The 13,725-nt window shown below is 36.2% G+C and overlaps 1 protein-coding gene across 1 annotated transcript; it reads right to left on the bottom strand.

Annotated features, from left to right (window-relative positions):
- Positions 1 to 545: 545 nt before the first annotated feature.
- On the bottom strand, positions 546 to 1,736 carry LOC128027077 (insulin-like). The gene is made up of 2 exons (XM_052614391.1): positions 794 to 1,736; positions 546 to 691 (listed from the first exon to the last, which is right to left on the bottom strand). Exons 1-2 carry the CDS (start codon positions 1,008 to 1,010, stop codon positions 546 to 548), a joined length of 363 nt encoding a protein of 120 aa, XP_052470351.1. The 5' UTR covers positions 1,011 to 1,736.
- Positions 1,737 to 13,725: the final 11,989 nt, after the last annotated feature.

Raw genomic sequence — 13,725 nt, 5'->3', positions numbered from 1 at the left:
TTTTTTTTTTTTTTGATGGGGGGGGGGGGGGGGGGGGTTGTCCATACAATGGAAGTCAATGGGAACCAAAACTTTATAGTTACCAACATTCTTTAAAATATCTTTTGTGTTCCTCAGAAGCAAGTTACACAAGTTTGGAACGACATGAGGGTGAATAATGATGAAACCACTTTCATTTTTGGGTGAACTATTCCTTTTTTTATTATTTTAAGAGTAGAAAGTGAGTGAATTCTTTTTTTTTTTTTAAATAAAATACTTGCTTTTCTCTACCTTTTTTTTTTTTTTTTTAACCATAATTAACACATAGTGTTACTCTGACATGAATTTCTCTTCAGTTTGAGAGTCTAATATCATGCTTGTTCCAGCGGAGGGTGCTAGAACACAAGGAAAACCAGAACTATCATTTAATACATTTTCAGAGAAACCTTCCTCATAATACAAACTTCCATTGAAAAATGACTAAAAAACAATCAAGCACCCTGTTCTTGTGTATAATGATCATTTATTCAAATCTTTGACCTTTTTATGTAGCATTTTCTACTTGTTCAGATGCAGTAGTCCTCCAGGTGGTAGATGATACAGGGCCTGTGGCAGCCTCGTTCCACAATGCCTCTCTTCATCTTCATCATCACCTTCTGTTTTAATGGATCAGTCTGGGCTACCTCATAATCTGCTAATTTTGAGAGCAAGGCTGGAAGGGCAAGAGAACACTTTAAAAAGAACAAAGTTTCATTAAAACAGTTTTGTTCCTCTATTTAAAAGCTGTCTATGTACATTTACATAAACTCCTCACTCAGCAAAGTCTCCAGGTCCCTCCTGCTTCTGCTGGAGTAAAAGAAGCCTCTAGGCCCACACACAAGGTAAAGTGCGTCCACCAGGCTGGAGCCGCACAGATGCTGTGATGGGGTAGAGCGTGATCCAGACAGGGAGGCCAGCAGCAGGATTATTGCTGCTGCCTGGAGCAACAGGACCATGATGGGCTGAAGCTGTGAACATGTACTGCCTGGCATAGAAGAATAAATATAGGAATGAAGAGCACATTTTTGAAAGTGGTTTTCTATGTTTTAATTGCTAAATTGATGAAAACACCTAAAGATTTGGTTCTTTCCACCTTTTTGCAATCTGTAATGACGTGATTCCTTATGCATGTCATCTGGCTAAGAAGTATTAGGAACACATCAGATAACTGTAACGGGCTTTATCACGATAAGCTTAAACTGTACAGGTCAGGAGAGTATTCCAGTTGTATTTCGCTGAATTGTTTATTGAACTATTGAGAGCAGGAAGTAGATCTCAGACGTGTTAGATGTGTGAGGAACTATAATGAAAGTGGGACTTTTGAAAGCATTTGGAGTTTGGGCCCAGAGGTGTCCAAAGCTGCACAGGGCCTGCTGAAAAAAAGAGACTCCCGAGGGAAAAGTGTGAAGTTGCAGTTGAAGAGCGTCATCATCTTCACCTCTTAAGTTTCTTCAAATGTTAACACCAGGGGAGACACAGATGACCGGTCTAATGGGACCCCCTGAGGTAACACAACGCTGTCTTTCAGGTCTCTTCATCTGTGTGTTATGAGGCCGTTATCATGGGGCTCTGAATAGAGCTTTAATCAGACTTTTAATGAATTGCCATATTAACACAAAGCAAGCAGGTCACCTTGAAATGAAATTCTATACATCATTTAGTATTCCTGCAAAAGAAAGGCAGTCATTGTTTTATATATATATATATATATATATATATATATATATATATATATATATATATATATTAAATAAGGCCAACAATGCAATCCCCTCCAGTATTGCTATAAAGGTAAGGCAATCTATATTATATTAAATAATGTTTCCACAGAGGCGGATCTAGAAAAATATTGATGGGGTGGTGAGAAGGGGGCAGGAATTTTTGATGGTTAGCAACATATGGCATATATACTGAATTTAGTCACAGTTATCACAGATTGATGATAAATATATGTGCACACTACAAAAGGACACAGGCTATCATTTACAAACTTAATCTCATGCAATCAATGTCTTGCATTTGAAACAGTTCATATAAAGAATAAGTGACCATACCCCATAAGCACCACCACTCACTAATGCATACAGTATGCATCAACATGTAATTAAGAGCATTATAAAAGGTTCAGTGTTATCAATATGTCAATTTATTATAAGAGAAACAAGATTTTAATAGCCAATGACATTTACAGCTGTGGAGACTCATCTGACTTTCTACTGTTTAGTGTTAATCACCATTTAACTCAACCAGTCAAGAGCTACATTTAACTTTAGATGTTATATGAATATGATCCCTGAACCATAGGTTTTATTAGCTGACAACAATAATAAATAAATAAGCATCATAGGCCCAAATACAAATGTACTTTTACAAATTGTTTTTGAAAAATATGGTGTTATTGTTTTGGAAAGCTTAAATTAAAACTTCTATGAAAACTTGTGTGATATTCCTTTAAAATAATGTTTTAGTATAACTTTTTTTAAGTTTATTTTACTAAGCACTTTTTCCATAATTTCTTTGAGTTAGACCCAACTTTTATTTTGGTGGGTTGTAACCAGAGTTTCTGTGTTTTTTAATTAACCATTATTATTAGCTAATAGGCCTACTTGAAGTATAGTGTACTCTACTGTGCAATAGTACTATATTTCAGTTTGAATTTCTTCAAGCTATACCGAAATTTTATTTTGACAGGTTGTCGTAAAGACATAGCCGTTTCTGTCAGTCTGTGTATACGATACAAATGAATGACGATAGTTTTATCAAATGAAATGGTGAAATCCTCTCAGCGCACTGATGTGCACATGTGTAGCCTACATCATGCATCAATATAGTGAAGAGCTGAAAACACCAGCCGTGCTTCAGTGTGTGTGTGTGTGTGTAGTAGAGCACACATTCCCAGAGACGTGTATAACAACACCTTCAGGGGGTGCAGCTGGCCAAATGTGTGCCCATAAGCAGGATTGTATTGCTGTGCCCCCCTTCCTCAATTATGATGATGGGAAAAAAAAAACGAATATAGGGGTGGAAAAAATAACTTTAATCAAATTAAAAACTAAATGAAGAAATTGTATTATTTATAAATCACAATTGTAGCTCTCGACCTTTACCTGTGGCTATAACTTTATTATGACCCTAATTTATTTTATAGTCTCAAGCATTCAGAAATCATGCAAAAGGAATTATGCAGTTTTACGATGATAAAACCATGGTTTATTTTTGTAAGGGTTGTGATATGCACGTTTTTTGTTGAAGAAATTATAAAGCCTGTGTCATTTATAGCAAAAAGGTGTCCAAAGATGAAAGATTAAGTGAATATTTGAATGAAATGTTTGGTCAGTAGCCTAAACAAGGATTTGATTGTCCTGTAAGTGTAACTGCAGCAATTACAAGGCATCTGTAATAAAATGTACATGAATTGTTTATTTTGTATTTGCCTACATTATGTATTTTAACAGTGTCATTATTATATAATGCATTTTAAATCATTTTGAAGGCTATTGATGGCTTAGGTATGTTTTATAGCAACAACAACAACAAATATTACGGTATATTAATACTTTGTCAATTATTATTTGAAGTAACAAATCCATGGTTAATTTGCAGTTGCCATGGCTACAAGAACGATGATTTGTGGTGTTATTGTTAAAACCATGGGTAATTTTCGTAAGGGATCCTGAAAAAAAAAAAAAAAAAGACTTTCACAGGAATGTGCCTGAAAGTGACAAACGGGCCTCGTTTTTACCTAAATGATTTATACTTTACTTGAATATATATTAAAAATGTATAAGGTGTGCATTGTAGCTGACACCTAAATGAACACATTACAATTGTTTTATGACTTGCAAGTCTTTCTAAATTTGGTCCCTAAATTTGAGACTCGTCCAACATCAAGCCAATTTCATGTCGGGGTTTTTTTTTTTTTTTACTTTTAGTTTTCTTTTTTCTTCGCTGGATTGCTGATGTACTCTACCCAGGCATAGGCATGTTCATTCATCAATTATGAACATTCAGCAGCAAACATGAGGTGCGAGCGGTAGCGAGCATAGACATATAAATACCTAGAAGCCTCATTGGCCGCTTTGAGCCGTTGCCGCGATACGTCAACGCGTCCGCAATGTTAGTGAGGGCAAGACTGCCTTAAAACAAATGAAAGTAAAGGGGGGAGCTGCGGTTTTTACTGAATAAAAACACCATAACGTTCTCACTTACCAACCAATTTCAGAGGTTAAAAAACAGTAAAAAAAAAAAAAAACTTTGCCTCCAGTTCTTTAGTAAGGTTTGGAAAATTATTAATTGAAAGCTCACATTTGTCTCACTTGACGATTGATTTTTTCGGTTTACAAATCTGCTAATTTAGTATAACTGTGACATATTCATGTTGAATGTACATTACATGATATGTAGTTGTTTTATTGCTTTCTCTGTGTTCAATCGCAACATTTTTCTTTCTTTTTTTTCTCTCTTTCTTGTGTCTCAGGTCAGAACACAGCCCATTCCCTTTGAAGTACTGGGATAAAACCTAAATAATACATCTTTAAACACTAATAATTTACTATCGTTGAGAAAATGTAATAAAACAAGTAAATACAAATCACACACTTGAATTCTGCTTTTCATTTTGATAGCACTTTAGCCTACAGAAGAATACAACAAATAATAACACATGTAACTGATGAGGCTATGGATCCAGTGAAAATGAAAATATCCACTGATACAGTGCACAGTAAAAATATAGTAAAAGTGATATGTTATATTAAAAAGTATATGTAGTACAACTTAAAGTAAAGTTAATAATATGAAAAGCGAGTACAACGGTACAATAACATACGAGATATAATAGATTTATTAAATTCTATGTATAATATGAATAATACCATAATAAATAACTGAACAATAGGTTAATAATAGCAAGAAGAATATGTAATATAAAGGGTGGAATAATACAGAACAGATAAAAATGAAGAATAAATTAATAGTAAAATAAAGACTAAAATAAAAAAATTGAAATGTAATTTTAAAATACTAATTATTAATCAAATTAAGACACAACTAATGACAACACAAAAAAAATTGTGGACATGAATTCCAAATTGTGTTTAATTAATGAGCTCCTTAAGTATAATATATACATGTACTCACACACACACACACACACACACACACACACACACACACATATATATATATATATATATATATATATATATATATAATAGAAAATCCTCTGAATCAATCTCAGCTCAAGAAACACATTTTATTTAAGTTTTCAGTTCCCGCCTTTCTATGGGAATAGAGTGGTTTATTTGTGAAGACAAAACCTGACTAATAAACATTAATAATAATGCACATTAAAAACACTCATGCAGAAAACACACATTTTGAAACAGTGGTTTGTTTGTCCATGTATGGCGGCACAGAGCCTGTTCGCGACTCGGTTGATTCAGATCGGGACTTCGGAGCCTGTTCGCGACTCTGTTGATTCAGATCGGGACTTCGGAGCTTGTTCGCGACTCGGTTGATTCAGATCGGGACTTCGGAGCTTGTTCGCGACTCGGTTGATTCAGATCGGCACTTCTGAGTCTGTTCGCGACTCGGTTGATTCAGATCGGCACTTCGGAGCCTGTTCGCGACTCTGTTGATTCAGATCGGCACTTCGGAGCCTGTTCGCGACTCGGTTGCTTCAGATCGGCACTTCGGAGCATGTTCGCGACTCGGTTGATTCAGATCGGCACTTCGGAGCCTGTTCGCGACTCGGTTGATTCAGATCGGCACTTCGGAGCCTGTTCGCGACTCTGTTGATTCAGATCGGCACTTCGGAGCCTGATCGCGACTCTGTTGAATCAACAGAGTCGCGATCAGGCTCGAAAGTGCCGATCTGAATCAACAGTGTCTGTTTTTATTATCGTGTGACGGTTTGTAGGTGTCCAATCTGTCGATGAGTCAGGTATGTTTTCTTCTGTTCTGATGTGAGAGTTATGAGAGTTTCCCGCTCCAATATGGCGGCGACGTTGAGGTGCGGTCGAGCGGCCAATGAGGCGTCTAGGTATTTATATGTCTATGGTCGCGAGCGCGGATGGGAGAATGGTGGAAGTTTTATTTTTTATTTTTTTGGAGCAACTGGGATGGTATACCCCCTCTGTGAGTTGGTGCCCAAGGCAGATTGCGTGTATATTGCAGACACTAGTCCATATCGAGATTTGATTAAATGCTCTACTTTTGATTTATTCATTCAAAAATGGCCGAGTTCCGTGACGTCCAGCAAGTTCCATTTCCGCGATTCAATCCCTGTTGCTTTTCAAACACAAACGGGGTGAATTTATGAATGAAAGTGTGAAAGTTCTGACACAAAACTAAGTTGTTACGTATCCTCACGCTTTTTAAAAGTGGGTAACGTATCACGTAGTAGACTACACCACTGTAACGTCAGTTATATATCATCTGAGTCTGAACATTTGAGTCAGTTCGGGAGTTCATAGCGGGTTCGTGAATCATTTGAGTCAGTTTGGGGATTGCAAATCATTTGAATCAGTTCGGGAGTTCGGAGCGGGAACACGAATCACGAAAGATTTGCGCTTGTAAATTTTAAAATTGGCCATAACCTTTAATTCGTTGCTGCAACTGGGGTGGTCCGCTGTTCTGTTAATTTGTCCTACGCTGTCAGATTTTCCTACCTCCCACTAAAGTACAATTGGGTAACGTTAGTACAATTCCACAACGAAAAATGCTACTGTAAAGTTATGGTTTATTAACGTCTACACCGACCACAGCCCTAATCAGGAAACCAACAATACATATTATTTTCTACCAATTAGATTGCGTTTTTATTAAAGTCTACACCTACCCCAACCCTAAACCTACCCTTACAGTAATGCAGATACATTAAATATCGTTGTTTAGCATGAGACAAAGGACGCGATATTGATGTGCGCGTGCGCAGTAAACCCCGGTAGGAAAATCTGACAGGGTAGGATAAAATGTCAGGACACCGCCCCTGTATATCCAAAATGAAAACTTCCCAGTATTTCTGCAAATTAAAGCCACCACTTTTCCATATAAACAGTATTATTATTAATGATAATTAATTAATTTGGAACAGTTTGTGACTTTCATTTGCAGCAAATATTTTAAATTATAATTTTTTTAAAATTTATATATATATATATATATATATATATATATATATATATATATATATATATAAATTTTCTTATTTCATAATATTACTTTTATTAAGTATTAAATTATTAGATAATAACAACAATAATTTTAATAATTTACAAAATTATCAAAATGTAATAATTGTTTGTTATTGCCGATAACCAGTATCAAGGCCAATGTTATTTTTTTTTCTACTTTCTTTTTTATATATATATATATTTAATATGCTTCATCAGTCCATTTTAGTCAACTATTTTGAACTTCACATTTAAATGATATACTGTTTAATAAATGAGTTAAATTGTGAGAAACAGTAAATGCTGATATGATGGCCTGATGCTAGAGATCTAACAGTCTGAATATGCTCTGACTGAGTTTGGTATCTATAGCAAGTGCAATTTATTTAAAGCTGTCTTGTGTCCTTATGCTCTGACAGGAGGAAAGCTAAAGTCAAATACTGTTTTATAGAAAGAGCGCTTGGCCGTCCGGTCTGACTGTGGCTTGTTCTTGGTCTGGACGCTGGCTCTGTCAGCCTGAAGCAATGACAGGGTCCCTGGCGTCTTCGCTCCCTGTCCAAGCAGTGACAGTCTGTAATTCAGCACTAACCTCTGGTGTGACCTACCCCTCGCCCTGCCATTCCTCTCCCAATCTAAAACGCGCAAGACGGGCGTTTGAACTTTCACTGTCCTTTTTTGCAGATTTACGCCGGAATACTAAATTCGGTGAGGTGAGAGATCCGCACCAAAACAGCCCATCAAACTGAGTGTTGTTCCTGGCGTGCACACACATACTGTCCTGCTGATCTCGGGATTTGATGAATGTTGCCACAGAATGATGGAGCTGAATGAGAGGATGAGTTGACAGTAGAGAAAATGGCTAAATATCTCAAATATGACAAATCCCCACAGAATAAAACAACAAGCCCGGGGTACATCTCTCTTTATCTCTTTGCAAAGAAAGAGGCATTTCTGAAGTGCCAGGTAATTGCCCTTTTAGTCCTCAGCTGCATGGGAGAAAAATGGAATATGAACTGTTGGAATTGAGTTTTGTCTCATTTTCTTACTGCTGTGTCATCTTCAGTGTGATCGATGCCGGTGTTAGTGGGCATATTTTCTCCCTGGAGATTGCTTTCAACATTCCTCCTTTCAGCGATTCAACTTTGATTCTCTTCTGCCATTAAGAAATATTTTCAGGAGCAATCCCTGCCAAACACACCCAGCAGTGAGCTTTATTCTGAGCATGATAACCTATTTGCAGTCTCTTCACCGCTGGCCCTCTGTGAACCTTTAGCAGGAGACGTGTTTGCGCTGTGAAACTCTATGCGGGTCCGAATTGAGAAGTTTTGTCAGGCCTCTGCAGAATGAAGATGTGCTGGAGTCTGCGCGGTGAGATATGTGGTGTATCGATCAACCTGTTCTGCAAAGATGGGCTAATTTTCTTGGCTCAGAGTTGTGGAGTGGGGCACAGAGCAAGATTTTGGTATTATCACAGTGCAAATGGAGAGCAGAAGGAAAGAGTGTGTTGCGTTTGGCAGTGCTGGGAAGCAGACTATAAAATGTCCACAGAGGTTAATCGTAAAGCGGGTTAATCGATACACGTGGATCGGTCTCCGGGGGTCTGTCGTGTGGTCCTCGTGCTCTAAGAGATTAAACCTGCTCGCAACTGCTCATTAACAGTTTAACAGGACAGCAAGTTCATACAAACATGCAAAAAATATATAATAAAATATAATAATAATAAAAATAAATAATAAATATATTTATAAGCAATAAAAATGAATATTAAAATATAAAATAATTATAAAAAAATAGAGTGAGAGAGACTTTAATTGTTCTCAAAATGTACCACTTTTACCACTTTGTTTCTAATATTTAGAACTACATAAGATTATTATTTTATTATTATATATTACATTGACCACACATAATCTCAACATCATATACATTATACATAATGTATGCCTAAATTTTGTTTCTTTATTGTAGTTAATGATAAAAATGTAACAATTTTATTTGTAGAGGTAGTAGTGGTAGAGCATTAAATGTATTGAACAAAAAGGAATATATGTATATGTATATTTTATTGTTTCTTTTTCTGTTTTACTATATGCAGTTTCACTTAACTAAATTAACTAAAGTAAGATTTGTGTTTTTGCTTTCCTTCTGGCCACAGTAGTACAAAACCAGGATGACCGAACAGATAAAAATGAAAGAGATTCTGCAGTATCCCCCAAAAACCTTCCTTCCCCTTTTCTGCAGGTGTATCCTACTGTTTACTACTGTGAGGGTCAGGTGTGCAGCTGTAGCCTACTGTTGCACTCACTACAAATAAAACATAAGGCTCTTGAATCCTTCTGGCACCTGCTACCAGTCTCATTAGAAGAAAGAATCTGTGGCTCGATTTATTTCTCAGTCATTTTAATAGACACTTGGAGGAGTCGATTTGACCAGTGTAGGAACTGAGACTCTATAATGCTAACCTGACATTCTTATTTTACATGCACAGGCTACAGCGAAAGTATTGACACGGGTGCAAAGAGCCAAGACAGCACATGCCTGAAACATCACAGCAGATTGTTCTGCACGGAGCAGTCCGAGAAACTCAAACGTAAGTGAGCTTCAACCATCATGTTATACATTAGTTTTCTGCATTGCAACATAACAGTTTATTATTCTTTGAGGTGTTATAGAGTGAAATAGATGTATTCTTTGGATTAGTTGGCAATAAGGTCTTAGATTCTGCCTAACTGCCAGATTTCTATCAGAACATTAAGCGTTTTATGAATTATTGGGTTGAGGCTTGAGGCAAGGTTTGATGTGTTTGGCCGTCTAGCTGTGGACTTTAGCTGGTGATCATTTGTATGGGTCCGTGTTGTGTAGCAGAAGTTTAGGCGCTCTTCAGTCGAATGTTAATGCAGTAAGGAGTCTTTGATGTGCTGATGAGGGTTGATCCTTGTGTGAAATAAGATTCAGATTTCTTTTCCAAAGGCACATGGTGTTGTCCTTCCATTCGAAACCCCTCCACAGGAGGCCAAATAGAACGCAGAACCAAATCTCATTGTAGGCATAGTGCAGGACAGAATTATCCTTTCAATCGTCATGCTGACTTTATTCAACATCTATGTTTTAAATTGGCAAGGGAGAGATTCAGTCTGTGCTGTGGGGCTCCTGTGTCCTGCTGTTTTGTAATTTCTTAAATTAAATCCTTTTGTAACTCATCTTGCGCCTCGGCTGAAGGAATGTCAAGGGTAAAGGAGGGCTGGAATGTCTTTTGCTTTTAATGTCATTTGCTTTTTATGTTAATTATTTTAACAGGCTTAATCTGTCTCCCCCTCATCAGCAGTGACCACATGCCTCAAAGATATTAATAGTCCATGGCAAATTGTGACGCCTAGTCAAATATATGTAACATCAAAAAACAGTTGCACTCATTAAAGAAGGAATTTTAATCCTGACCTGAGAGGATGATCAAAGTCAGGGCGTTTTTTCTTCGGATAACTCTTGGTGACCCAACCGAGTACCAAAATTGTTTGTCCTAGAAAAATAAAGTATATATATTAAGAACTGTTTGAATTAATTTATTCATTTCTCAGTAGGATAGTGATAGGCACGCTGAAAGCATTTAATAACTATTTATATAGCACTTTTGGCTTTACAGATAGGAATGCCAGAAGCACGTAAAAATTATTTATTCATTTATTTGACACTTTGCTAGGATAGTCATATGAATGATTGACGTACTCACAGAAACAATTATATTAAAAAATGAATTAACTAATTATTCACTTTAAACTTATTGATATGATAATGATAGGAACATGATCAACACTTACAATTATATATTTTTTTAATTATCAATATATTTTTATTATTATAAAAAATTATAAACTTATTAATTAATAAGACAGATTTTTGTATTTGGCACTTTTGCCTTTTATCAGTAGTATAGAGATAGAAATGGTGGAAAGTCAAAAAAATAAATAATTTTAACTTAGTTTTTTTTTTTTTTTTAAGTTAAAGCAAAAGGTCATGGCTAGAATCTTGTTTCATGTTTGCGTCTTTTAGCTCACTTTCACCAAGTCATATAAATATTTGTCAAAATATCATTGTACATTTTGATTGGTCTCTCAGCCTTTGACATCAATCGACGTGGGAAATGGTTTTGTCTTCCTTTTGGTTGATAAACTCAATCCTTTTAAAGATTATATGCTTAGTAGCATTTTTGTTTGCATTTGCATTTTTGTTTCTGTCAGTGACCCTTTTAGAAGAGGGCACAGTGCCACCAGTTGAGGAGCTCTGCTCTGATCCACTGTCTCTTAGAGGCTTGTGTTAGCAGGTGCGCTCTGCCTCTTGTCCATCATGGCCAGGTAATGAGATCTCGAGCAATACTCCTGACGCCGAATAGGCTTTGATATTAAAATCAACACCAGCTAACGTGTCTGGAACTGGATGCAATGCATAGTGATTTAAATCCTCTGATCCCCTGTCAAATTTTAAAAGGTACTCACTCCTCTTTGAATATAGATAGATATTAGAGTGGGTGGTAGTACAGTGTGAAAACGCATGATATTGCAATTGATTTCTGTGATAGATGTCTGGTTAATTTATGAGAGCCCAATTTAGTTGGCCCACATTTATGGGGTCTAATTTGGGTAGATTTAGAAATTAGTGAATATGCTTTTTGCAGTGTGTATGGAGCATAAAAGCATAGTGTAAGGATCTTTTAAAAGTTTTTAAAGAAGTTTTTGTGTGTATACTTTCATGTGGTTATTGCCATATTTGTCTAAAATGTATTTTTTCTTATTTAAAAAAAAAAGAAGATTCACAAAAAGAATCACATATATAATGTGACATTGCAGAAGCTTATCGAAATGATGTCATGGTGAATACGGTACGTGCCATAATCAAAGCTAAAGGAAGTCCAACGAAATATTCGAGTCCGTGTTGTTTTGTTTTTTTGGATGGGCAGTACACACACACACACACACACACACACTTATATATACATTTGTACATGGGATCAGTTTACATGTGCACAATCAGTTTCAAACATTTAAAACTAAGCCATTAGATAAAATATTTTTTGATAATAATAAACATTTCAGCAGTGGTGTCAAAAGTATTGGCATTCATTACTCAAGTAGAAGTATAGATACTAGGGTTTAAAAAGACTTTTGTAGAAGTTGAAGTATCAACTCAAGCTTTTTACTCAAGTAAAAGTGTAAAAGTACTGGTTTAAAAAACTACTTAAAGTATAAAAGTAAAAGTAATGTAAGGAAAAAAAATGCCATTAAGAACAAAAGCTTGGGCCGTGCCACAAGGGCCTATTGTGCACTACCCCACCCCCTCAAAAAAAAATTTTTCTAAAGGCCATAATGACTATAATGTTATATTAAAATGTTCATGTTGAAAAATTTGGGAGGCACTAGGCTACCTGTTTCAGCCACATATATGCCCATTGAAAATGAACTCATTTTAGTACAATGCAAATACATTAAAGAGCTAGAGATATGATGACTAGTTGCCAGTAAGTATTGTTATGGTGCAAAAAGTCAAACTTCAGAGGCATGTCATCAATAACCTTGAATCGAATGTAAATGTACATCCAAGCTTAGCTGCAGGACTCTGTGAGGGCAATGGACAAGAACATTGGTGCAGGCTAAAAACAATTACTCTTGTGTGGTTGACCATTTACAATAAACATTATAGTGCTGTCAAAATGAATGATTAATGTAAGTGATTATTCAAAAACTAAAAATGAAAAATAACTCATAATCCTGATACCTTCTTGATTGATAGCTTCTTGTATTCGGTACATGCGTCTGCTATGTCCAGTGTTCGGAGGGTAACGAGTTACAAAGTTGATATAGAGCTTCACAGTCCCACCCACAGCCCGAGAGAGCTCTGGTGCCGGAAGTAAATTTCCCATTCATTTCTCCCATTCACTTTCGGAAAAATCCGTATCTAAAGAGTTTTAGAGCGTGTGTGAGGATAACCAGCTACGGCTGAACTCATAAGCATATAACATATCATTTCAAGTGAAAAAATTAAGACAAAATCCAAAAAAAGTCAAAGGTACAAGACTGTGTTCATATTTTCATTTCGAGCGCAGGAACTACTCATCCCATAAACCACCGCGCCCCATTGAATTCGACTGAAGCCACAACTGCGAACGAGGCAACGAGCCTTTTGAGCGACATCCAAATCTGATGATGGCCGCTCGCGCGAACTTTTTCCTCCAGTGAATTTTATTTTATATAGTGAATGTGCATTAATAGCAGTTCTTTCAGTATTAATCGTGTAAATAAATAGTGTTTTATATATGTATTGTGTATTGATTTTTATTTTATCATCGTGTATTTTATATTGTGTGCGTGTGTGAAAGTGGTTAACGATAACGTCAGCAATGGTGCAGTGCTTTGTATCTGACTGCAATCACTGCTCAGTTGTCAACACATGTCGTTGCCATTACACAAATGTTCAGTAAATGCACAAAAAGGTATGTCTAGGCTAAATATTGTTTTGACAGTGGCATTATAAAATGCTTGAT

This window comes from Carassius gibelio, chromosome A14 (genome assembly GCF_023724105.1).
Source record: "Carassius gibelio isolate Cgi1373 ecotype wild population from Czech Republic chromosome A14, carGib1.2-hapl.c, whole genome shotgun sequence".
NCBI classification, from domain to species: domain Eukaryota; kingdom Metazoa; phylum Chordata; class Actinopteri; order Cypriniformes; family Cyprinidae; genus Carassius; species Carassius gibelio.
Note: the sequence above shows the minus strand (reverse complement) of the source record. Positions and strands in the feature narration are given on the sequence as shown.